This window comes from Urtica dioica, chromosome 7, assembly GCF_054948205.1.
Source record: "Urtica dioica subsp. dioica isolate 48M chromosome 7, U.dioica_male_clone48M_v1_H2, whole genome shotgun sequence".
Lineage (NCBI taxonomy): Eukaryota > Viridiplantae > Streptophyta > Magnoliopsida > Rosales > Urticaceae > Urtica > Urtica dioica.
In genome coordinates, this window is record NC_142762.1 from 25,740,234 (window position 1) to 25,766,496 (window position 26,263).

At 41.1% G+C, this 26,263-nt stretch overlaps 1 protein-coding gene and 1 pseudogene across 3 annotated transcripts; both read right to left on the reverse strand.

The window, feature by feature from the left end:
• Nucleotides 1–16,886: 16,886 nt before the first annotated feature.
• Nucleotides 16,887–20,172, reverse strand: LOC149390544 (eukaryotic translation initiation factor 5B-like; annotated as a pseudogene). Its single transcript, XR_016300372.1, has 4 exons — nucleotides 19,527–20,172; nucleotides 18,904–19,028; nucleotides 17,968–18,087; nucleotides 16,887–17,877 (listed from the first exon to the last, which is right to left on the reverse strand). The product of XR_016300372.1 is annotated as a eukaryotic translation initiation factor 5B-like (transcript).
• On the reverse strand, nucleotides 18,904–23,016 carry LOC149390545 (Ubiquitin carboxyl-terminal hydrolase family protein). 2 transcript variants are annotated; one of them, XM_089621374.1, is made up of 3 exons: nucleotides 21,292–23,016; nucleotides 21,116–21,204; nucleotides 18,904–19,026 (listed from the first exon to the last, which is right to left on the reverse strand). In XM_089621374.1, the coding sequence occupies exon 1, from the start codon at nucleotides 22,762–22,764 to the stop codon at nucleotides 21,556–21,558; it is 1,209 nt and encodes a 402-aa protein (XP_089477500.1). In that variant the 5' UTR covers nucleotides 22,765–23,016; the 3' UTR covers nucleotides 18,904–19,026; nucleotides 21,116–21,204; nucleotides 21,292–21,555. The 2 variants fall into 2 exon arrangements, with proteins under 2 accessions (XP_089477500.1, XP_089477499.1); XM_089621373.1 differs by lacking the exon at nucleotides 18,904–19,026 and having other exon boundaries at nucleotides 21,021–21,204.
• Nucleotides 23,017–26,263: the final 3,247 nt, after the last annotated feature.

Consider the following 26,263-nt stretch of genomic DNA (forward strand, 5'->3'; position numbering starts at 1 on the left):
TAAACGAAACTAGCAAGAAAACAAAACTAGTCACAAAATTTTACTCGAAAATTCTCAAACCTTTAAAACACGTTTTTCAATATAAAAAATTAAAAACTTTTAGAACTGATTCTAATGTGTTTTAACATCATCCCAAACTCATAGAAAATCAACATGGTTTTTAATTTAAAGGCATGAGCAATAAATTAAAAAAAAACTAAGATTACAATTCTAACTTGTCACAAAATTAGTAAACTTTCGAAAACGATTTTCAAGCTCATAATTTAAAAACATGCACATGCATTCCTTTGACCATAGCTCTGATACCATTTGTTGGAATCGATCTAGGGTTTAAGAAAAAGTTTAACGCTTCGTTAAGCGGCGGAATTTTAAAAATTTTCTTTTTAAGTAAAACTAGTTTTTACTAACCTAGACAAGAGCATGTACATGTAAATAAAAACTAATATGAGCTATTAAAGTTACTAACCTTTCTTGAAGCTTGAACCTTGTAGAAGCTTTTGGAAAGTTGCAACGCTCGTCTCCCCTCGCAGCACGTCTCTCTTTCTTTCCTCGGCACCTCGAGCAACCACGAAAGTTTCTATCACTAAATGACTCGAAAAGAAGGAATCAGTGAGTGGGCACTTTTAAACACTACGACTTAAGAACAAGTCTCGAAGTCGCAGAACTAAACACTAGGTCGAGTGAGGACCTAGGTGCCAAGACAAGAAAAAATCGAAAATAAACTAGAGAGAGAGAGAGAGGATTTTCGGCCACAAGTTCTAGAGAGAGAGTCTCTCAAATCTCTTAAACTTGGATGAATGAATTGTGAGGAAATGAGGCTCCTATTTATAGGAGAGGTCTCACCTTCAATAAGGTAGTTTCCTCTTCTATAGAATATCACATATTCATGAGCAAAATAACCCTTATTTCCCATTCCTCTTAGGCGCCCAAGGCAGCCTTCTAGAAGGCTAGGATTTGTTTCCTTTTTTGTTCCTTGGCTTGCCTTTTACTCTTATGGCCGAAATTCTATATGCATCCTTATGCAATTTGTTTCCACTTTTTCTTTTGGCAAGTATCTAAATACATTTATGCACAAAATAAATTCTCTCTCTTTGGGTATTTGGGCGCCTATGACTTCTAGAAAGCCTTCTAGATTTTTCTTCATTTGTTCATAACAACATAAGAAAAGCCCATTAAGAATTTTCCATAAAATTCTCATGAAATGAAATTAATTCACAAGGCCCAATGATCAAGTCATGGCCGAGTGAAACATGTCATAAAATGACCTTGTCAAAAATTTATTGACATTCATTTCATCGTTTGTCTCAAAAGACAAAAATACCCTTTTCACTATTTTCGTTCTTGTTTTGACTTAGCTTCCAGTTTAACTATTCCTATCGATGTGATTCGTGACAGTGACCTCATGGACCCAAATGAACAAAGCTTTAGCTAAACACTTGGACTCAAAAGTTCACAAACCTTTTCCAAGTTTAGCTTAATGCCAACTGACTCCACTAAAGAGCTGACACTGAAAATCTCTCGGTTCAAATGAATTTATTTTCTACTCAAGAATTCGACCTAATTATGATGAGCGGATCCACTGAATATTATCTATGTTTACCCTTCATGAATGTCATCAGCTAGTCGGGATTTACTAAATTACAATTTTACCCTTCTAGCTGTTATTTCCTCAACTCCTTTGTCGCTTGTGAATAAGTTAGAAACAATGTATTGACGAGGAGCTAACAAGTCACATTGTTTCATCCAAAAGAGTCAGGACTCAATTTGGACACTGGCCAGTTCATTTATTCACACTCCAAGGAACAAAGCATGAGGTGACATACATTGCATTTCAGCAATCTTGTACATGAATTCCATATCTATGAGAACTTCACAAAGTTACTCATGACAGACTCACAACTTAGTACTTCACCAATAGGCCTTGTTCGGAATCACATAGTGAGTCCGAACTTTGACTTTCTCAAATGAGAATACTAAGGTGTGAAATGGCATGTCTCATTTCAGGATTAAGGTAAGCATGATGCAATTCATACATAGTGACTTCGAGACATAAGAGGTTAAATGGTTTGTTCTTATATTGTCTCTAGAAGTGCACTGGTCAATTCAGTACCTTCGGAAGATACCTAGAAGAACTATAGAGTCTCCAACTCTCAATGCCTCATAACCAGACATCATAGATTCTTCTAACAATCATACTGAGGTCAATAGTCCTTTGACCCTAAGATTGCGAATATATCGTTTTAAGCAAACTACGAAGAGTTTGTTCATGCAAATCTACATTTGTCTCTTCGTAAGTTGTTATGTTTGTTTATGGACTAAAAGACTATGGTTTTATCATAAAGCTTCAGACAAGGAAGATTGAATGAACGTTTCAACTTTATTAATGAATGAATAGGCAATTACAAGCAAGAGTCTTCATGAGACTTTATTACATCAAATGTTCAAAATAAAGACTACAACTCTTCTTGTGGGCACCATTGACAACAATTATTTATGCTCATAATAGTTTATATTTACAAGCAAGGTTAGTAAATTATTTATGCTCATAATAGTTTATATTTACATGTGCTTGCTCTTTATCTAGGTTAGTAAAATCGTTTTACTTGTCAAAAGAACATTTTTAAAATTCCGCCGCTTACCGAAGCGTTAAACTTTTTCTTAAACCCTAGATCAATTCCAACAATTCATTAATATGAACGTATGATGAATAACCAAACACTTTCAGATAAGAAAGGTTTACCTTCTTCCCATTCCACGTCTCTTCTGGAATTCTGAAATCCAAGGGGAGGCTCGGTCCTCGATTTATCAAGAAGGCTGCCGTGTTGATTGCATCGGCCCAAAACTTCTTGGGCAGCCCGGAGTGAATCCGCATACTCCAAGCTCGCTCATTTAGCGTGCGATTCATCTGTTCCGCTATTCCGTTCTGTTGGGGAATCCCTGGGATTGTTCTCATCATCTTGATCCCGTTCTCAGCACAATACTGCTTGAAGTCGGAGTCGACATACTCCCATCCATTGTCTGACTTCAAGCACTTCACTTTCGAGCTCATCTCCAGCTTGACCATCGCCTTCCACGTCTTAAAGGTAGCAAACACATCAGATTTATATTTCAGAAAATAAACCCATACCTTCCTTGTAGAGTCATCGATGAACGTCACATATTAGCGAGATCCCCCGAGTGAAGGGACATGAGTTGGTCCCTATACGTCGGTATGTAACTGCTCGAGCTTCTCCGCCTTCAGCTCTCTGCTCGCATTCGTGAAGCTGACTCGCTTTTGCTTCCTAAGAATGCAGCTCTTGCAGGTATGATGTTTCACCGTCTTCAGCTCTAGGATCTTGCCGTCTTTCTCCAGCATCTTCTTCCCCTTCTCACTCATGTGTCCGAACTTGTTATTCCACAACTCAGTCTTCTCATTGTTTTCAACTATAGCCACCATGTCTCGATAACTCGTCGTCATGTAGAGTGTGCCCAACTTCTGGCCCCGAGCTACAACCATAGCTCTCTTCGTCACTTTCCATGAATTGCTTCCCAATGTTGTGGTATGACCTTCGGTGTTGAGCTGTCCCTGCGAGATTAGGTTCCTCATCAACTTCGCCACGTGTCTGACCTTTGTCATCTTCCAAATCTGCCCGTTTGACATTCTCAGTCTGACGTCTCCAACGCCAACAATGTAAAGTAGCTCGCCATTAGTGACGTAGACCTTCCCGTAGTCACCACCGACGTAGTTCTCCATAATGCCATGATTTTCCGTAGTGTGGAACGATGCTCCCGAATCGAGCACCCATGAGTCTATTGAGTTATCGACCAATAATAGCAACGCATCGGTCAAATCCTCTGTGGTGGCATTTACACTGGCCTTCTCCTTAGGCGGTGACTTGCAGTACTTCCTAATGTGGCCAGACTTGCCACAATTCGAGCACGCAAAGGGTCGTCCCGACTTGGACTGACCATGCTCATTTCGTGACTTCGACCTGTCCTTCCCTCAATTTTGATTCCGATTGTGGTTTCCCCCCCTGTTCTCCACGTTCAAGGTCAAACTCGTCGAGGCCTTCCCATAGTCAATCCTCCGCACCTCTTCGGCAAGGATATGATCTCGCACGTCGTTGAACTTCAACTTTGCACTTCCAACCGAGTTGCTAACAGCGGCCCTCATCGGCTCCCAATTGTTTGGTAAGGACGTGAGTAGGATCAGAGCTCGCACTTCGTCATTGAACTCGATTTCAGCCGATGTCAGCTGATTGACAATCGTATTGAATTCGTTCACGTGCACCGCCACTCCAGTGCCTTCATCCATCTTCAGATGGAATAACTTCTTTGTCAGAAACACCTTGTTGTTCGTCGAGGGTTTCTCGTAAATGTCTAACATGACCTTCATCATCCCCGTTGTGGTCTTCTCCTTTGCCACGTTGTAAGCCACGTTCTTCGACAACGTCAGCGAACAACTCCTAGAACCTGCCTGTCGAGGAGATTCCATTCTGCCTTGTCCATCTTCTCTTATCTCTCGCTCAACGGTAGATGAAGCTTTTTGTCATACAGATAATCCTCGATCTGCATCCTCCCAAATGCGTAGTCCGACCCGTCGAACTTCCCAATCCCGTGCACCGTGCCTTCTTCGCCTCTCATCTTCTTCTATGCCGCTCCTTGTGCGCAACTAATGACCAAGTCGCGCACTCCATTAGATGCACTCCGTTTTAATAATTCTTTTCTGATGTGAAAGGTCGGACACAGCCACAACCACAGAGCATACTAAGAAATTAAAGAAACTGCAAACGTAGAAGCTCTGATTTCCTCGTCGAAACCCCACTCCCAGACATAAAACAAAATAAATAAATAGCAAAGAAATAACATAAGAATTTATAGTGGTTCACTTTCAATACGAAAGCTACATCCACTTTGCCCCTGCACAATCACTATAAACCCAATAGTGAGGTGTTTACAGTATAACAATGTTTCTTATTTTGGCATCACTTACAGCTTGGTACGATTGCATTGTCATATATTCTCTTTTCTCTTTATATTACCGACTTGTTAACGAAAGTTCCTCCATTTCGCGATTCCGCTTCTCAAGTGACAAACTCTCAATGTTCATCGTTGTAACATCGTGAATTAGCGGACAGATATTAGTATGCATTCATATATTATAAGGACACTTTAGTCTTTTCTAATTTTGATTTTGGTTGTATTAGGTTATATATTATCAGACTCTTTTATTCTCATTATCACGTTACATTTCATAGTGCCTATTTTTTCTTTGAAATCCTTAGATTATCAATTACGATGGAGATCATTAAATTTTGCTGTAGGGAATTGTGTTATTGACAATATATAAGAAGATTATTAAATTTCATAGGACGGGGCTTCCATATATTCAGATTTTGATATGTAATAAGATGTTATTAAACTTAGTGCTATTAGTTATGTAAATTACGTTTCTCTATTGTACTTCATTTTCTACTGATGTTTTATTAGTGGTAGTCTAGTGCTTTTATTTTGGCTTTGCTTTGTGTTTTGCGTGGTATTAGCTACTTGTCCTGCGTGGCATTATCAATGGCTTATATATAAGCTTTGTGTTCGACATTTGAAATGTATGTTCAACAATAGACACAGAGTTTCATCTATCTCCGATCATCTCTTACAGTTGCTCCTCTGTATTCTACTTCTTCGATTCAAGATTCTCAAATTCGTTAATGTTTTAATTCCATATCTTTTATGAAATATCCTGGAGGGTATGTAAGTACATAATATTAATGAACACATGTAAATTATTTACATAAAATGTTGATTAACCGTCCCAGAATCAATTTACATATAGGCAAACTACTAATTACGTGGTAAATCCCTAGAAGTTTAAGATAAAAAGCTATCCAAAGACGTTGAGATATAATTACGTTCTTTAGGATCATAAATGTTGTTACGTTGTTTTGTTGGCTTTATTTTTTAGTGCAAGTGGTATGGAAAGATGTCGGGTGTTATGTTTCATCTTCTGGATTGACATCTTTCCTCATGTGTGCAGACAGTATTTTAGGCAAGTTTCCAGTTTCGTCTGTTTGCTTCGCTGGCGACTTATTGCTGAGTTATTGCCTCGCTGCTGTCTTCATTACAAGATATCTGCCTCGCTGGAGCCTTCATTGCAAGATATCCTCCGCTGCTATCTTCATTGCACGAATATTCACTTTGATGGAGTCTTTTCTTTGTGATATTCGCATGAGGCCGGGTAAGGAAACCCGAGATATCTTCCAGGATTGTCCAGCTGCTATAAAAGCCATGTGCTCTCCCTTAGCAGCCTCGACACTTTTGATCAAACACTCAGAGCTCTTAGACGTGCAAGACCGGCGGACTGGGAGGCTGTGTGTTTTGGTTTTAAGTGGTGTATTCTCTCAAACACTATTCCACAGATTGAGTGTATGTGAGAGTTGGGTTCTTGTGCTTTTCGTGATTGAAGGTTCACGTACACTGAAGACTGAAGGTCATCCGAGCCAGGAGGTTGCTCGAAGAGTGGAATTGAGACGGAGCTCAAATTCAGGGGGAGTCCCTGTCTAGGTGATCACTGGTAGTAATAGTCTCTAGGTTTTATTGATTTGTTGATTGTAATCAGATATAACCTTGTGTGTACTATTGACTACAAGATAGTGAAAATCCTTTCCACTGGCAGCGTGCCCCCAGACGTAGGTGTGTTTCACCGAACTGGGTAACCATATCCTGTGTACTTTGTTTACTGCACTTTTTGTTGTTTATCCATATCTGTGTTCAAGCAAGTTGTCGGACACATTGTCAACACATTGTGTGCGACATCTTGCCATTGCAACTAATCAGAATTTCAATTGGTATCAGAGCAGGCACCTTGATCTCTTAGGTGGTTTCCTGTATTTTCTTTCTGATTGCCTACTATGGATAGTTCCCGAGAAGGAGGTTCTGTCAATCGTCCTCCAGTACTCGACGGAACCAACTATGGATATTGGAAGGCACGCATGACCGCCTTCTTGAGGTCCCTGGATAGTCGAACATGGAAAGCTGTGATACATGGGTGGGAAGCTCCTGTGACTACTGATGACAAAGGAGCCCGTACTGGAACCAAGCCGGAAAAAGACTGGACCCCCACTGAGGATGAGGCGGCCCTTGGTAACTCCCGTGCTCTCAATGCTATATTTAATGGTGTTGATAAAGATGTTTTCAGGTTGATAAATACTTGCACTACTGCCAAAGAGGCCTGGGAAATCCTTGCTGTTGCCTATGAGGGAACTACAAAGGTCCGGGAACAAAAACTTCAGTACCTCACAACCAATTTTGAAGCCTTCACGATGCTCGAGGACGAAACTGTCGCTGAGTTCAACGTTCGCATTCGTGATCTCGCCAATGAATCATATTCTCTCGGAAAACCCATGACAGATGAAGATCTTGTTCGAAAAACCCTGAGAGCTTTGAGCTCTAGATTCAAGATGAAAATCACGGCCATTGAGGAAGTTCATGACCTAAAGACGTCGAAATTCGACGAGCTAATGGGATCTCTCATGACATTTGAGCTCTCTCTTCCTAAGGTGGAAAAGAAACAAAGAGGGATGGCCCTCAAAAGTTCTGTTCATGAACCAAGGGATCAGGTATATTCAGACTCTGACAATGATATTGATGATACTATTGCTATGCTTGCAAAAAACTATGGCAGGGTCATGAAAAGACTCAAGCAGATGAATGGGAAAAATGTCTCACAAGATGTCAAGGACAATTTCCAACAACGTTTCCAGAAAAATACTTATCCTCACAGGAATAGTAAAAGTGGTGAACGATCTGGGAAAGGCAAAGGCATTCAGTGCCACGAGTGTGAAGGGTTTGGACATATTCAGAAGGAGTGTCCCAACTTCCTCAAGAAACAGAAAAAGGGATACAACGCTACTCTTTTGGATGAAGAAGATGAAGAGAGCGACTCAGATCAGATAAGTAATTTTGTAGCCTTTACTGCTTCTGTCCATACTCATGAGTCTACTAATGAATTTGGTGAATGCTCTCAGAAATATGTTCTTGATGATGAACTATCTGACGATGCTATGAATGAAGCCTACAATACCCTTCATACCAAATGGGTTGAGGAATCCCAGATTCTAGACAAACAGAGTGCTCTCATCCTTACCCTGACTGAAGATAAGGCAAGGCTTCTGGAGACTATTGTGGATCTGAAGAAGGAAGTCAGTCGTCTGAATGGCGAACTCGAGCACATGACTAAAACTGTTAGAATGCTGAATTCTGGAACTGACAGTCTTGACAAAATCCTCACCATCGGCAAACCCGCGAAGAACATGAAGGGACTTGGATATACCCATGGAGCTTCATCATCCCAGACTACGTTCGTTCCTCAAAAGCAGACTAGCCAGATGTCGCGAAACTTGCCTCAACCATCTGGTAACAACAAATCTCATGACATTTCTCGATATCATCAATTTGGACCAAACAGGTCTCCTGTCAACAGACCTCGTTGGGTATGCCACTATTGTGGAAGAAAGGGACATATCCGTCCTTTCTGCTATCGTTTGTATGGGAGGAATGTCCGTCAGCACAGGTCCATCCACAGAAATTTCTCTTCTCATCAACAACCTGCTACTCGGTTGGAATGGAGAGTGAAAAATGCTTCTTATCGTGCCAATATTGCCTACACCTCTCTGAGTGCTTCCACCGGGAATGACTGGTACTTCGACAGTGGCTGCTCTCGCCACATGACTGGGGATCACACCTTCCTGACCAACGTAAAACCTTACTCCAACTGCCATGTTACCTTTGGAGATGGAGTCAAAGCCAAAATTGTGGGTAAAGGTCAATTAAACTATCCTGGTATGTCTTGTTTGACTGAGGCTTTGTTGGTAGAAGGACTTACTACTAATCTTATTAGTATTAGTCAACTTTGTGATCTGAATTTACATGTCAACTTTACTCGTGATAAGTGTGTGGTGATTAATGAAGATCAGGATGAACTTATGCGAGGAAACAGATCTCGTGACAACTGCTATATGTGGTCCGCCGTACCAACCAGCAATTGTCTCTTGACCAAAGTTGACGAAACCAAGCTGTGGCATCAAAAGCTTGGTCATCTAAATCTCAGAAGTATGCAGAAAATTGTCTCTGAGAATGCTATCACCAGTGTCCCAAACCTGAAGATTGTCGAAGGAAAAATTTGTGGTGAGTGCCAGATTGGGAAACAGGTCAAGAAGTCCCACAAGGTGGTGCAACATCTTACCACATCTCGAGTTCTGGAACTTCTCCACATGGATCTGATGGGACCGATGCAGGTCGAGAGCCTTGGAGGGAAGAGATATGTGTTCGTCTGTGTGGATGACTTCTCCAGGTACACTTGGGTTGATTTTATTCGTGAGAAATCTGACACTTTTGTTGTTTTTGAAGCTCTATGTAAGAAGGTTCAGAGAGAAAAAGGAGAAAGCATAGGCAAAGTGATCAGAATCCGGAGTGATCATGGGAGAGAATTTGAGAACATAAGCTTTGCTAAGTTTTGTACTGAAGAAGGGATAGCACATGAGTTCTCTGCTCCTATCACACCTCAACAAAATGGAATTGTTGAAAGGAAAAATCGAACCCTTCAGGAGATGGCTAGAGTAATGATGTTGGCCAAGAATATTCCACCACATTTCTGGGCTGAAGCTCTCAATACTGCCTGCCATATTCACAATAGAGTTACTATTCGTCCAGGTACTTCCAGCACTCTTTATGAAATATGGAGGGGGAGAAAGCCAAATGTGAAATACTTCCATGTCTTTGGTTCGGTGTGTTATATTCTTGCTGACAGGGATCCACGGCGTAAATTTGACCCGAAAAGTGATGAAGGTATATTTCTTGGATACTCTAGAAATAGTCGTGCATACCGTGTTTTTAACAAACGCACTAAGACTATAATGGACGATAAATGTGGTGATAAATGATGATGATCATGATGTTACTAACAGTCCTAATGATGAGGATGAAGTTTTTCCTAGTAACCCAGATGTCAGGACAGATGCTGATAACCCCTTGGACGACATCTCCACTGGAAATCCAAATGTCAGGACTGATGCTGATGACAAAGTTAGCGACATTGTTCCAGATTCAGGATCCCCTCCTGAGACTGAACAGAGAATCCCTTCTCGAAGAATTCAGAAAAATCATCCTGCTCATGAGGTAATTGGCGAAATCAGTGAAGGAATAAAGACTCGTCCAAAACCTCCTGTTAACTACCGGGAAATGATTGGTAATCTCTGCTTTGTCTCTAAGATTGAACCAAAAAATGTTAATGAGGCTATTGATGATGAATACTGGGTTAATGCTATGCAAGAAGAACTGGTTCAGTTTGAAAGAAACCAAGTCTGGGAGCTGGTCCCTAAGCCTGACAATGTAAATGTCATTGGGACTAAGTGGATTTTTAAGAATAAATCTGATGAACATGGTAATATAACTCGGAACAAAGCTAGACTTGTGGCGCAGGGCTATTCACAGGTGGAAGGCGTTGATTTTGATGAAACCTTTGCCCCTGTTGCGAGACTAGAAGCTATCAGAATTTTGCTTGGCATCTCGTGTCACCTGCAATTCAAGCTCTATCAGATGGATGTTAAGAGTGCTTTCCTCAATGGGTACCTGAATGAGGAAGTTTATGTAGCTCAATCAAAAGGGTTTACAGATCCCAACTCTCCACAACATGTCTACAAACTCAGAAAAGCTCTCTACGGCCTTAAGCAGGCCCCTCGTGCATGGTATGAAAGACTGACCCAATTTCTTGTGCAGAATGGGTATACTCGAGGTGGCGTTGACAAGACTTTGTTCGTGAAAAAGGAGAATGGCAATCTCATGATAGCTCAGATTTATGTTGACGACATCGTCTTTGGAGGAATGTCAAGCAAGATGGTGGATCTTTTTGTTCGACAAATGCAGTCAGAATTTGAGATGAGTATGGTCGGCGAGTTAAACTACTTTCTGGGCTTTCAGATCAAACAAATGAATGATGGTATCTTCCTTTCCCAAAGTAAGTATGCCAAAAACTTGGTGAAAAAGTTTGGCCTGGAGAAATCCTCTCACAAGCGGACCCCTGCCGCTACTCACATCAAACTCACTAAGGATGAGCATGGAGAATCTGTTGATCAAAGTCTCTACAGGAGCATCATTGGCAGTCTTCTTTATCTCACTGCCAGCCGACCAGACATAGCCTACTCAGTAGGTGTTTGTGCGCGCTATCAAGCCAATCCCAAAGCTAGCCATCTGGCTCAAGCTAAGCGAATCATAAGGTACATCTCAGGTACTGCTGATTTTGGTTTACTATATACCTATGATACTTCTTCTACGCTTGTGGGATACTGTGATGCTGACTGGGCAGGTAGCACGGTTGATAGAAAGAGTACTTCTGGTGGATGTTTCTACCTTGGAAACAATCTCATCTCTTGGTTCAGCAAGAAGCAAAACTGTGTTTCCTTGTCCACAGCTGAGGCTGAATACATTGCTGCTGGGAGTAGTTGCACTCAGCTTCTCTGGATGAAGCAGATGCTCGCTGAGTATGATGTTGGACAAGATGTCATGACATTATTCTGCGACAACATTAGCGCCATCAACATCTCAAAGAATCCTGTTCAACACAGTAAGACCAAGCATATTGAGATCAGACATCATTTTATTCGAGATCTTGTGGAAGAAAAGAAGATCAAACTCGAATACATTCACACCGAGAAACAGCTTGCAGACATTTTCACCAAGGCTTTGGATGCTAACCGGTTTGAAAATCTCAGATCTTCTCTTGGGTTATGTGTTATTGATCAATAGCAATTATTGTTTATCGAAGGATTTTTTGGTCTTAACTTTTGCGCTAATCCTTCGCTGACTCTTGTTCGTGTTACTGGTGTGTTATTTCTCTCATGGGCCCATGTTTCTGGTTGGCCCATTCGACTGATTTGCCGGGCTAAAATGCCAAGTGTTGTCTCTCAGGGCCTAGGAACGTTCAAGGCCCACTTGAAGTTGCGACGTCGTTTTTCTTGCCATGCTCTCACTCATGCAGACGGTTACTCTTCCGAGAAAGAAGGGGAAGTTATTTCCTGTTTGAATTTCGAAATTTCTTATACTTCTTCGCTCTTAAGATTTGTTTCCCGAATCTGCTTTCTTACCCATTTTGACAGTTATCCTTGTGGCAGTTTCCTTATTTCTTTTTCCAAAATGGTGGGTACAAGAAGCGGGATCAGTACCTCTACTTCCTCTGGAAAAGTCAAAGCCACAATGAGGAAGAAAAATGTCGGGACAAGAAAGCCCAGTGCTGAGAGCAACATGCATGGAGTTAGGGTTCGTGGTCTGAAACCCAGCATACGCGCCGATGGTCAAGCCGGAGGTGCGATCGCTGGGTCATCAGTCCCACCTGAGAATCCATCTCTATCTGCCGCCAGACGCACAATTCTGAAGAAAGCTGCTCTCTCCATCACTGACATCACAGGAGAAGCTAGTTCTAGCAGCTCGTCTGAGGAAGAAAGAAGAAGTGTTGATGATCCTGAAGAAGAAACGCCATCCGGTGTTTCCCCCGTCGAAAGCCCTCACAAGGTTGTGCTAGGTAATCCTGCTATCTCTGCCTCTCCTATTGATAGGGTTTCGCTGCCTCAAGAGCCTACTCCTGAAGATGCCATTGGGGGCATGTTAGGCTTAAGTAAAGATGTTTCGCAAGATGTGCCTACGTCTTCTCAGAGGCAAGAAAGAACGTCCGACCCTGTCTAGGATGTTGGAGAGGATATCCTTGCTTCTCTGAAAAAGAAAATTCAGAAAGATGACGATGTGTGTCTAGCCACTCTTCTCTCAGAGAAGAAAAAGAAGAAAAGAAAGCTGGTGGAAGAAGCAGCTCCCACTACCATCCCGGCTAAAAAGAAGATGAAGAAACCGGTGAAGATGGGCTTGAACAAGAAAAGGCTGAAGGGAAAGTCTGTTGAAGAGACAATTCCAGATGTCCTGAAATATTTGGAAGAGGAAGAAGATGTTGCCCGTCCTGAAGGGGTGTCTCTCATCTCCAGGAAATCTGTCAGAGGCCAAAAGCTTCCCAAGGATGTCCCCGCCGCTCCTCTGAACAATGTCTCCTTCCATGAGGAAGATCGTGTCAGAAAATGGAGGTATGTCTATCACAGATCTATTTTTCCGGAAAAAGAATTGTCTAAGGAGGCCCTGAAGATTGATGTGATCATGGAACTCTTGTCCGACGCTCAACTTGGGAAAACTGTCTCTGGGATCGGTCCTTATTATCCCATACTGGTGAAAGAGTGCATTGTGAATCTGTCCTCTGAGATTGATCAGCCCCATCACCCTGAGTTTGGGAAAGTCTATGTTCGTGGCCATTGCTTTGATATATCATCCACTGCCATCAACGAGTTTCTGGGTAGAGGAAAAATTGTCACTGCTGATCGGCTTCCTTCCTTGGATGAGGTTGCCAAAGAGCTCACTAACGATGATAAGAAGACTTGGCCCACCAAGGGTTCCCTGCCTTCCTCAGATCTCTCGGCGAAGTATTCTGTTCTGTACAGAATTGGGATTGCAAATTGGGCCCCTTTCCTCTCACGGCTCCAGTATCAACTCCGACCTGGCATGCCTCATTTACCAGATTGGTACTCGGACGTCCTTCGACTTTGGGGAGTTTCTTTTCAGCCACCTAGCGAAGCATGCTAAGTCCTATGCAGTAAAGCTTCCTATTGGCTTCCCTTCGCTCCTGTCTGGCTTGCTGGTTGCTCAGAAGAAGGATCTGCTCAGGGCTGACGATGTTGCAGGTAAACCTCCCAGTGAACTCTCTTTCAGTCCTAAGTTGTTTGAAGGGAAACATGCCAGGGACCTTGTCATGCCTTCTGTCGCAACATCTGTCCCGGTTGGTGGTACCATCAAAGTGGCTCCCCTGTCAGAAAATGCCAAGAGCGATATTCTCAAGGGTTTGTTGGAAGAAGTTGCTGCTCTTAAGGAAGTCATTGCTATCTCTTCTCGAAGAAAGACTGCGTGTGAGCGTCTTATCTCTGTCATGACTCTCCCTTCTGCCATGGATGGTGCTTCCACTTCTCAACCAAGTCCCTCTACGTGTCCTGATGAACAAGAATCAGAAGATGCTGTCAGCAGCGACTCTCAAAGTTCTCTTGCCAACGATGTCTCTAATCCCTCTGGTTAATGTTTTTGGTCTGTAACATCTAACCTCTTTTTAGACACCTTTATGTTGGTTTCTTGGCATGCTTCTGTGTTTCAGACTGATATGGTTCGTTTTGGATGGTTTGAAAGACAGCTCTATCGTACTTTTTCTGCTGAATGATATGTTGTTTTCCAAGTTCTCATTCCCTTTTCAGGCTTTTGTTCCTCCCTCTGTGTTGGTCGATCCTTGCCTTTGGTATCTTTTTGAGGCAATCAGAGGGAGAGGCGTCATGAGGTCATTTATTTTGACTCTCTTTCTAGTTATGACGCTTGTATGAGAACTGGTCCTGGAAGTGCTTGCCTAAAAAATAGCCAAAGGGGGAGATTGTTGTTACGTTGTTTTGTTGGCTTTATTTTTTAGTGCAAGTGGTATGGAAAGATGTCGGGTGTTATGTTTCATCTTCTGGATTGACATCTTTCCTCATGTGTGCAGACAGTATTTCAGGCAAGTTTCCAGGATTGTCCAGCTGCTATAAAAGCCATGTGCTCTCCCTTAGCAGCCTCGACACTTTTGATCAAACACTCAGAGCTCTTAGACGTGCAAGACTGGCGGACTGGGAGGCTGTGTGTTTTGGTTTTAAGTGGTGTATTCTCTCAAACACTATTCCACAGATTGAGTGTATGTGAGAGTTGGGTTCTTGTGCTTTTCGTGATTGAAGGTTCACGTACACTGAAGACTGAAGGTCATCCGAGCCAGGAGGTTGCTCGAAGAGTGGAATTGAGACGGAGCTCAAATTCAGGGGGAGTCCCTGTCTAGGTGATCACTGGTAGTAATAGTCTCTAGGTTTTATTGATTTGTTGATTGTAATCAGATATAACATTGTGTGTACTATTGACTACAAGATAGTGAAAATCCTTTCCACTGGCAGCGTGCCCCCAGACGTAGGTGTGTTTCACCGAACTGGGTAACCATATCCTGTGTACTTTGTTTACTGCACTTTTTGTTGTTTATCCATATCTGTGTTCAAGCAAGTTGTCGGACACATTGTCAACACATTGTGTGCGACATCTTGCCATTGCAACTAATCAGAATTTCAATAAATATGACATAAGGTGGCTGTTTATCTAGGTTTATTTGGCTCATTATATAAAGAAAAAGTAGATTTGACGGAATCTTTTTCATCCTATGACGTGATCATACATTTTGTGTTCGTCTTTCCAGATCATATCTTATCTAATTGCGTATCATCATAAATTTTGTGTTTGCCGTCCCACATTAAATCCTATCCACTTGCATTGTGCTACTGAATTACATTGTAGGAATGTAAATATAAAGAAATGCGGTGTAGTATCGTTGACGTGAGATATCACCTAAATACAATCTCAATTATTAACAAAGATCAATCGATTTAAAATATTAGTATAAGTCTCATAATTCCTTAACGAGATCAAATCAAACTCTTGGAAATGAATATAGTTAAATAGGAGTGATCATAAATATAAATTAATTAACTAAATATGGCGCAAAACCTTTTCTTGAATTAAAATATGAGCGTAAATAACTTAGAAATAATCGGACAAAAAATATCGAAGAATAAATATCAAAGAACTCGGCTCAATAATTGTAGTGCGCGTAAAGAAGAAGAAGATAGATGCGAATTTTGCCTCTAACCCTCATATTCATATAGTCCTTGACAACGGTCGACGAGCTCCGATTCTTCAGGGATACGTCGCGCTTTAGAATCAATCTTGCTAATGTTGTTCTACGTATCACGTCTGACCCGATTTTGGAGGAGCGGTTGAGAAAATCGTGCTTTGACTAGTATTCGGCGTCTGCGTCTACAGATAACCGTTAAAATGAGTACTCGTTATATGCTGATGACAAGCAAACTCGAGAGGAGCTCGATCAATTATTGTTTACTTGGACTCGGTTGATACTCGGATGCCTCGGATCGGCGATTTTGTCATGGACTGTTCATTTGAGCTTCGAGATTACTCTCTGGGCCTGGATAAAATCAAATTTAGCATACGAATACAATATTAATGAAGTACGTAGTCTAATACCATTTCACTATGAAGCAAAAACATAAATAAAGGCTGATAAATTGATATTCTCACTTCGAGTATTTATTTGAGGATACTACAATGAATCGAGCAGATAAAGCTCTGATTTGATGTTTTATTTGATCCAATAACTAAAAATCACTGCTTTTTTGACGTTTCATGTTTTGCATAGAAGTTGCACGTCCGTATCAACTAGCCAAATAACCATATTCACTTGCTTTAAACGCTGCTTTACTTAAAGTTAAGAAAGCTTTCGTAAAAGATCTATATATAAAGAACCACTATGCTATTAAATTTATCTCGATTGCAACTGTTAGCTGTGTAATTGGGCTTGTATTATCGATACATAAGTGGAGCGTTTCGTGACAAAATATATTGATAAAGTCATATGTCTGTATGTTTATTTTTTAAGAGAGTCGTCGTAGAAAATTTGTCGATTAACTTTTGCCTCGTAGACATTACATCTCTTTTACTTTTTCTTCAATATAATAATACATCTTTTATAATGTCCATTTTGTCGGACACGCGTTCAAATATAAAAACACCAAGCATTTTTAACATTTATTTGAAAACATCAAGCATACAATCTTTATCTCACAAACACAGATAATAATGGAAAACAATCTTAAATCCGTTCGGTAATGAACCTATTGATCAGTTTTGTAGTTGTTATTAAATACAATGAATGACTTAATTTGATGCTACAAATATAAAACTGATATGTGCTGCCGGATAAATATAACTACAAAAGCACATCATGAATTAAAATATCTTCTCATTTGATCGAGCTATAGGGAACCACACCTATAGCTATAGTCCAAGTCATCAAAGTCCACAAAGTGAAGTGACAATTCATTTGATCAAATGAAGCTCGAAGATCCCTCGATTGTTGTTCGGGTTCGGACTAGGAAGTTCATTGACCACACATCAGCTCAATCGGATTCATGATCGCTCGTACCCCTACCCAAGCTGCATCTGGGGTCGATTTTGGCAGTATCATATTTTTTTGGTTTGATTAGGCATCCCGCATACCACATATTCGGTCGGCATCCAGCCCCAGATCTCGGGACAAGTGTGTCCAACGCTCATCTCTAGACCTCGCCAAGGGCATATTGAGCCAATATCCAACGCATGTATCCGAATGAATTCTATTGCACCTGCCCTCTACCTCAATCCTGCCTCTAGCTCGATCATATCTCGTGTGGATTGTGTCGCTCATCCGTTTTTCGGAAAAGAGCAGGGTCTCAATCAAACATGGAGACCTCTGTGTAATTTTCGACAATGTGGGTTCATTGTAACATACCGAACAGATTCCGTCCGTTGGAGAAGGGATGTAGTTTTATGCTGGAAAATGACCTCATAACAAGTAATATTTAGAGTACAAAAAATTAAAGCATCATCTCATCCTTTCATTTCCCACAAGTCTCACTATGATCGTAAATTAAAACTACCCAACGAAAGAGGTTTCTGTCAAGTCAACGTTACCCACAAGGATGTCACTGCATTCGAACTTTCACATTTAAAAACTGGTTCGGTATCAGAATTTCTTCAGGGAATGGGACTGATAGATTCTTCGCACGCACGTCCAGGTCCAGTCATGTCACTTGGCACATTGACGCATTACACTCGTATATCAAGATCTTTCGTCTTCAAAATTTTGTCTTACTGCATCTTGAACAATTACTTTTATTTCACGACCAATTTCCACTCCATAGTTAGATCATCCTAAGCAACAGTGATATAGGTTATAGAACAAAGAGAGACAAGTATCAAGAACATCCGAGGAAAACTGTGGTTGAGTTTAGTTGTACACACCCAGTAGCTAGCTTTTAATAGATCAATCAACTTTCCAGATATATGGCTGACAAGTTGGTCTTCAATCTCAAAATGCATCCCGAACATTTTCTGCTGTTCTTCAGAATTGGTGCCCACATTCTACCCAAGTGAAAATTGGTAATAAGTGGTGAACGTAACTGATTCTTACAAGATTAAATTATATCTACATGTACGAATATGCCATTGTATCAACAGTCTATGTATACAACATAACTATGATTCATGTCGATGCCATGTTTATGTTCAGAGCAAAAACGGAAAAGACATCAAAATATGGAACCCAAATGATAATGCTTCCAGATGGAACCACGAAGTAATAACTACTAAACAGATAGCAAGACCACCCAAAAAAAGGTTCCATATTTGAGATTTGAAGGTATAATTTGAATTGTTGTATATATTGCTATTTTCAGGATTTAGTAAAAGTTAGATGGCCTATGGCTATATTTAATATCTTATCTACAAGTTCGGTAAACCATATCACGAGATCATCAAGAGTAGACTAGTATCCAAGTTTGGATTGAGTTTAAGTTCCTTAGTCGATTTATTACTTCAAAAATGTATGTTCATGCATGTCATGGAAATATTATTCAAGTTCTTAGATCTGGGGAATGCTTTTTTCTTTATTTTAGAAGTGGACAAAATAAATAATTTTAACAGTTTTGGAAGAGTTCGAAAAGGAAAATTATATATGACCGTAAAAGAGATTAGAATCAATAAATGATCCAATGTTATCACAAACATCATGTCTTGGCAGTTACACCAGCAGCGATTTTGAATAAACAACAAACAGAAATTCAAAATAGTCGAATCAAGTTTCAAGTCCCTCGGAAGAAAGAAAGATATATTCAAAGCAGATAATGCAATGTGGTCTAGTAGAGTGTTCTCAAGAGTAAAGAGAGTAGTGCTTCGTACCTTTATGGCTACCTTCTGCCCTTTCTTGGACGTATCAACGGGTTTTTGGTTATTTTCGATTGAAGCAATGCGACCAATGTCAATGATTTTCTCCTTTGTCAACACACATAATGGTGTTCCAACCTACAAAGAAAGGAATTACAGCATTTATACCATGCAACAATGTGTCCGAATCTCTCAATCTCATATCATCGATCTGACAACATAATCATATTTTGTTTCTAAAGAAATCAAACAAATATTCAGCCAGCTTCTTTCACCCTTTGCTGATATCTACTTGAAATCTTATTGCCGTAATATGTAGGCGAGAAAAGGTTTTGGTAATATTCATGTCTCGAGTAAGACCTTTATATTCTCGATAACACCATGCAGCAAACAGAAATGAAGATAGCATTCAAAAGAATCTAGAAAAGGTATCAACATTGCAATGCATTATTCATAGACTCTACGGATTGATTCTATGAATAATGTCTCAACGCTTCTGACTCTATCATATAATTTATTTCTATTAACGCTGCAGTTATGTTGGTATTATTTAATGCAAGGCATGAAACTTTACATCATGACACACCATATTGAACAATAATCGCAACTAATCAAGCCGGTCGTAAAGAATGGTCCCTTAGCAATGCCCTCGAGCACATCAACTCCTAGGATCCTTCTTATTGAAAATGCAATTCAATAAAATGCCAACTATACAAGGGAATACTGCTTTGTCGCGCTTCTTTCTTCTCTTCCTCCTTGATGTTGTCGATATAGGCCTTGAATTTATCAAACAGGATAGATATTATCGGCCTCGTAAAAATCTTTACCTCCAAATCCTCTGCAAGTTCGCAGGCATCGGGCGTCACTTTGACAGCGAAAGCCAAAAGTGTGGCGAATTATTTTTTTTATTTTCTAGCATAACGCTGGCCTTCATGACATCCTTCTTGCGAAAGGGTCCTTCACTTATGCCACTAACAGTAATGTTTACTTCGGGGGTTCTTCAAGAACTCCAGGAACGCCTCCAAGAGCAGAGGCTTGTACACAAAATCTCCTTGACCACTCCTGCCAATCCTACTCATAACCGACTTCATATCTTCCATGGTTGTTTCCTTGATTTCTTCCACGACACCATCGGGGCCCACTGCAAATAGACCAGTGCCAGCAATAGTGTGTTTAAGACCCTACGTGATACTTTTACCAGAAAATGTCAAACAGCTCTTTCATCGGAGGGGGAGTTAACAAGGCTCGAATGGTTGAAGCAAGTGGCCCCTTAACAGTACAATAAATCAGTAATGATCATAAAGTTGAACTTAAAGATCTTGTGAGTTCCCTACTCGGTTTCTGGATCATCCTATGTCATGAGGTTTTCCCCTCTTGATGCCGAGGCTCTCTGCGATCGGGCTCTGGAAGAGATTGGAGTGGAACCTCCTCCTCTACTTAGAGGACGAGGGTGTCATTTTCCTCGTCAGAAAGGCTCCCTAGAATAAGTATGCTTTGAAGTATACTTGATCGGTATATATATGTACCGATTTTGGTATTGTTGATATTGCCTCTTTCCTAGCGCCAACTGTTCTCAATGGAGATTTGACAACATGAAACTGGCCTCAGCTAATAAGGTATGTGAAGACACCGACCAATAATACAGATTTCGGAACTTATACAAGGGATTCAATAATTGGTATCTAGGATTCTTTCTTGCAAGGGATTCCACAAGCACTAGCTTACCCTGGCTAGGGCCTTTTACAGATTTCGGACCAAAGAACAGTTGAGCCCCACAGTCAAGGCTCTAAATCACTGACTTCTACAACAATTTATTTGAGAATGTAAGAAGGGAAAAACAGCTGGTTGTTGGCTAGTTTATTAGAATTAAGCCAATCTTGGTTATTTATTAAAAAAATATATATGTAAATTGTGGCTATTCCTTTATATTTATGTACTTCTAATGTCACGTGTTCGATGATAACTGACATAAATTTACATGTCTAACTCTTTTTTGGATTAAGATTTGTGGTACGGGTACCCCTCAAGCATTAAAAGCAATTGGATGGGATCATCATAGATCTATCATATAACGCATCCTTTCTTTTTGTTGCAACAACCAACAAAAAAAGACAATAAATAGGAACAAAAAATAATCACGAAAGAAAAAATGTCGAGAAATATATTACTATATTCTAATTTCAAGCAACCTCTCTTCTAAGTGGGATTGGCAAGTTGTCGTGCTTACAAGTCTGAAGTATTCTTTTTATTGAGTTGCCATTACATTCCTCGTCACAGCTCGACCCATTCGCTCCCCGTTGCTTGATTTGTCAAAATCTGTTACAGCAACTTGAATCAGTTTCAAACAAAAGAGACTGCAAAGAAACAATATGTGAAACCAGCTTTCTCAGTAACAAAACCTACCGTGTCATTGTTTGTCTTGCTCGAGATAACCAAAATTTGCAGTCTCACTGAGCCATTGCACTATATGGTTTTATAAGAGCATATGCACATACATAAAACTAAAATGGGATAACAACATAAATCATCAGTTGGATGGATCATTACCACCGGACCTCCCTATCTAAGAGAGACAGACCGGTGCCATAAAGTTATTTACAATAATGCGAGAAAAGGCCTCTCTCTCTCTCTCTCTCTCTCTCTCTCTCTCTCTCTCTCTCTCTCTCTTTAGGGAGCGTCCTCCTCGAACAGAACTCTGTAAAAGCGTTTCCTTTCTTCGGGGTCGAACAGACCACTCATGTTCTGATCATCATCTTCATCTTCTCCACCGTCCGTGTTGTGATCACGAGAGCGCCGGCGGCGGTGTTGCTTCTGATCGCGATCGGGGCCCCCCAAGACCGCTCCTTCCTGCCTCTTCTTCTCGAAGTTGAGTCGCCGGCGGCGCTGGTTGTACTCGTTGCGGCCCTCCTGCATGAGCTCGCCAAGCCTCTCCTTGGCGACCACGAGCGGGTCTTTGTCGAGCAGCACCGACCCGCGGTAGGCCTCCCTGAGGATAACAGTCTTGATATCGTACTTATTCGACACGTAGAATATCCCCGGGTGCCTCAGGAGCATCTCCTCGAGCCTCTCGGGGAGCCCGAACTCCCTCCGAAAGTGGCCCAGCTTGAGAATAGACGCCTTCTTCCAGAGGGTGAGAGAGAGGAGCTCGTGAACCACGCCGACCGCGCGCTTCTCCTCCAAGGCCGGCATTGCCGAGCGGTGGCCCGAGTAAGGCGATACGTAAGGCGTGGACTCTTGGAAGTTGTCGAACCGGTCGCGAAGCTCGAGGAAGGAGTCGGGGAGCGAGAATCGGAAGCCGGAGGAGGCTTGGGCGGCGGAGATTGCGAGGGTGGGGTCCCACGAGGCGAGCTCGATCTCGAGGGAGGCTTTTTTGGGGCCGCGGTTGAGGAGGCGGAAGAGTTCGGGGGAGGCGGGGAGGATGCGGACGAGGTAGTCGTCGGGGAGGCCGAGGGAGCGCTTGAGGCCGTTGAGCTTCTGGGCGTTCAGGCGGCGGGAGTCCGACATCATCAGCAGCTTGGCCAGGCGGCGGGCGGCGGCGGGCTCCTGGGCGGCGCGGACGGCCTCCTCCTCGTCGGCGAGGGCGGCCATGCGCTTGCTCAGCCGGAAGTGGTCGCCGTCGATGACGAAGCAGCAAGGGTACTTGCGGAGCCAGTTGGCGGCTTTTCCCTGGAGGTCCAGCGTCTTGAACTTCTTCTGAAGGAGGCTCACCGGCATAGCGCCGTCCGGGTGCCGGAGGACCAGGTTCTTTATTTGGTTGTTTACGATCCACCGCCGGTTCCGGGACAGGGTGGACTCCAGATCCGGGTCTTTCGTCGTCGCCCACGTCGACAACCTTCGCGCTGCCCATGGACAAGGACGAATCACCGCCCTTTGCATTTTCACAAACAGAACGAGTGCACTTGATCAACAACGACAATAACAAGATTCATATCTAACCCATTATTTTAATACTATTTATACTTCTTTTTTTTTCCCCATCTAGTTTAAAACTTTAAATAACATTTCATTTCGATGTAATGAAATGTATGGAATGATTCACATTATTACTTTTGCTTCTTATTTTCTTTTGTCGGAAATATGTACAAAACCGAGATCTAGTTTAAAACTTTGAATAACATATCATTTCCATGTAATGAAATGTATGGAGTGATTCACATTATTACTTTTGCTTCTTATTTTCTTTTGTCGGAAATATGTACAAAACCGAGACATGTATTCGGTGTTAAATTTATTTCAACCTAAGTTCGTGTTGTGTCTAAAATGTATTCAATTGTAACAATGAGTGTTTTATCCGTGTTCTAATGTAAAGTCTCGTGCAAGTTTCAAAAAAAATAATAATAAAATAAAATCTTCATAAAAATCAAAATTGTATAAAACAAGTCACAAAAGATAGTTTTTAAAACGGAGTCAAACATTGAGTTAGGAGAGAGATAATATTTTTTAACAAAATTAAAGATGAAATTTTGAGCACAAGCCCTCCCAAGTGGTAATCAACCCCGGCGCGAGTGAACTCAACTAATTTTGCACCTTGTCCCGGATTGAGAACGGGAATAGGCGGAGACAAAATGGCTTTTTTGGACAAGTGAGGAATATTGAAAGTGTTGCACACCTGCAAGAAATTGTTGATGTGGTGTTGCAAGTCTTCAAAGGGGTTTCATGCAAATTGGTTGTTTTGCACCATGTGAATAATCGAGGATTTAATCTCGAAACTCGGGTTCCCTTCGACCTCCGAGATTCAGATCGTCGATTGGTGCTCATCGAAGACCAGTGACCGTATTCAAGGATGGTCCTTCTCTCATCTTCTTCGTCAAGTCTGCGACGAGCTCGTGGCACCCGATCTAACAGGGTCGTTCCCGTCTCCTTCCATGTTGCGTTGCCTAGCCTCTGCTCGATTCCTTCAACAAGCTCTTTCGATCTCGTTGTTGATGGGAATGAGCAAAGACCTAGTCGTCACATGCACATTATATCACAAGAGGAACACACGATAAGCTCTAAAAGTAACAAACAAACTCAAAAAGTTAAACTAATTTATTAAATAGAAACTAGAACAAAGTCCCCAGCAATGGCGTCAAAAACTTGATGGGACATTTTCTTAATGAAAAAAAGTCTCACACGACGCAAGCATACGTGTCGTCAAGTAGTACGTGCATGGGCACGGATTATCGATCCTACGAGGACTTTAAATAAGTTTCGATATAAAATATTTAGCTTTTTCTTTTTGAATTATAAAATAAGTTTTGATGGCTTTCAACTTGTGCAAAAGTAAGAAACAAGAAAATGACTAAAACGATTTAAAAACATAAAATAAGCAAGGGATATGATTTCATTAGCACCGATGATTTAGTTGGTTATGAGAACAAGTATAAGAACGGGTTAGAACAGGAAAACTTAATCTAAACCTCCCTAAAACTGTTAGAAATATTGCCCACTAGAAGATTATGATTACTAAATAAGATAAGAAGTTACTTTATTAGCATCATATGATTAGTGGGTTGAGATCTGATAACATTCTGAATCAATAACAACTATCATCCATAGTCTCCGTATCAAACTGAATCGCATGCTGGGCATCCGAAATCGGGCGGTGAACTAAAACTTGGTCGATGACTGATATGTGCCTGAAAAGCCTTATCTAAAGTCATATATGTGGAACACAAGTGAAGGTTGATCACTTAGTGGGAGCATTATGCACATGTGGTAAGTGTACGACCCGGACAGACCTTGCATGTAGATGTGTCGTTTAAGGACCGTTACGACACACTAGCCAGGGTCACAAATGATGGTCACAGTGACGCTTGATCTTAATCCTGAAGTGATCATGGACTTCTAGGTCGTGTTACTGTGTTCTTTGATTCATCACGTTAAAGGCCAATGAAGTTTGAATAAATGGATGTTTTGGGACATCAGGACATGATTGTAGAAGAAAGTGTTTTACAGATACGGAATCCAGCTTTCCTGAAAGAAGGTTAATGTTCTCTCACCTAAGGGTTGATTCCAGAACCGATTGATTGTGCACACTTCCGAAGTTGGCTTACGTTCGGTTGAATCTTTTGCTAGGGAAGCAACAATACTTATGGCTTATATGTAACGAGAAAGGTATAATGGAACAAATTAACCTCTCTCGATACGGGCAAAACCTAGAGGGTCATGATCACGTACTGACTAAATTAGTGGAAACTCGTTACGATAAGTAAATATTGTTGGAATTGATCTAGGGTTTAAGAAAAAGATTAAACGCTTCGGGAAGCGGCGGAATTTTTAAAATTTTCTTTTACAAGTAAAAACAGTTTTTACTAACCTAGACAAGTGCAAGTACATGTAATTAAAAACCAATATGAGCTAGAAGTTTACTAACCTTTCTTGAAGCTTGAACTTTGAAGAAGCTTTTGGAAAGTTTACAACGCTCGTCTCCCCTCGCAGCACGTCTCTCTTTCTTTCCTCGGCACCTCGAGCAACCACGAAAGTTTCTATCACTAAATCACTCGAAATAAAGGAATTAGTGAGTGGACACTTTTAAACACTACGACTTAAGAACGAGTCTCAAAGTCGCAGAGCTAAACACTAGGTCGAGTGAGGACCTAGGTGCCAAAACAAGAAAAATCGAAAATAAACTAGAAAGAGAGAGAGAGAGGATTTCGGCCACAATGTCTAGAGAGAGAGTCTCTCAATCTCTAACTTGTGTGGGATGAGAAAACAATGAGAATGAGGGCCCTATTTATAGGAGAGGGATTACCTTCAATAAGGTAGTTTCCTCTTCTACAAAATATCACATATTCATGAGCAAAAAACTAGTTTCCTCTTTACTCGTGTTGGGCGCCCAACTCATGCCTTTAAAGGCTTGGATTTGTTTCCTATTTTATTCCATTCTCTAGTTGGCCGATTCCCATGTGCATCCATATGCAAATTTGTTTCCTTTTTTTCTTTTGGCAAGTATCTAAATACATTTATGCACAAAATAAACTCTCTTCTCTTGGGTTTGGGCGTGTAAGACTTTCTAGAAGCCTTCTAGATTTTTCTTCATTTGTTCATAACAACATAAGAAAAGCCCATTAAGAATTTTCAATAAAATTCTTATGAAATGAAATTAATTCACAAGGCCCAATGATCAAGTCATGGCCGAGTGACATTAAGTCATCAAATGAACTTGTCAAAAAATTTATTGACATTCATTTCATCCTTTGTCTCAAAAGACAAAAATACCCTTTTGAATATTTTCGTTCTTGTTTTGACTTAGCTTCCAGTTTAACTATTCCTATCGATGTGATTCGTGACAGTGACCTCATGGACCCAAATGAACAAAGCTTGAGCTAAACACTTGGACTCAAAAGTTCACAAACCTTTTCCAAGTTTAGCTTAATGCCAACTGACTCCACTA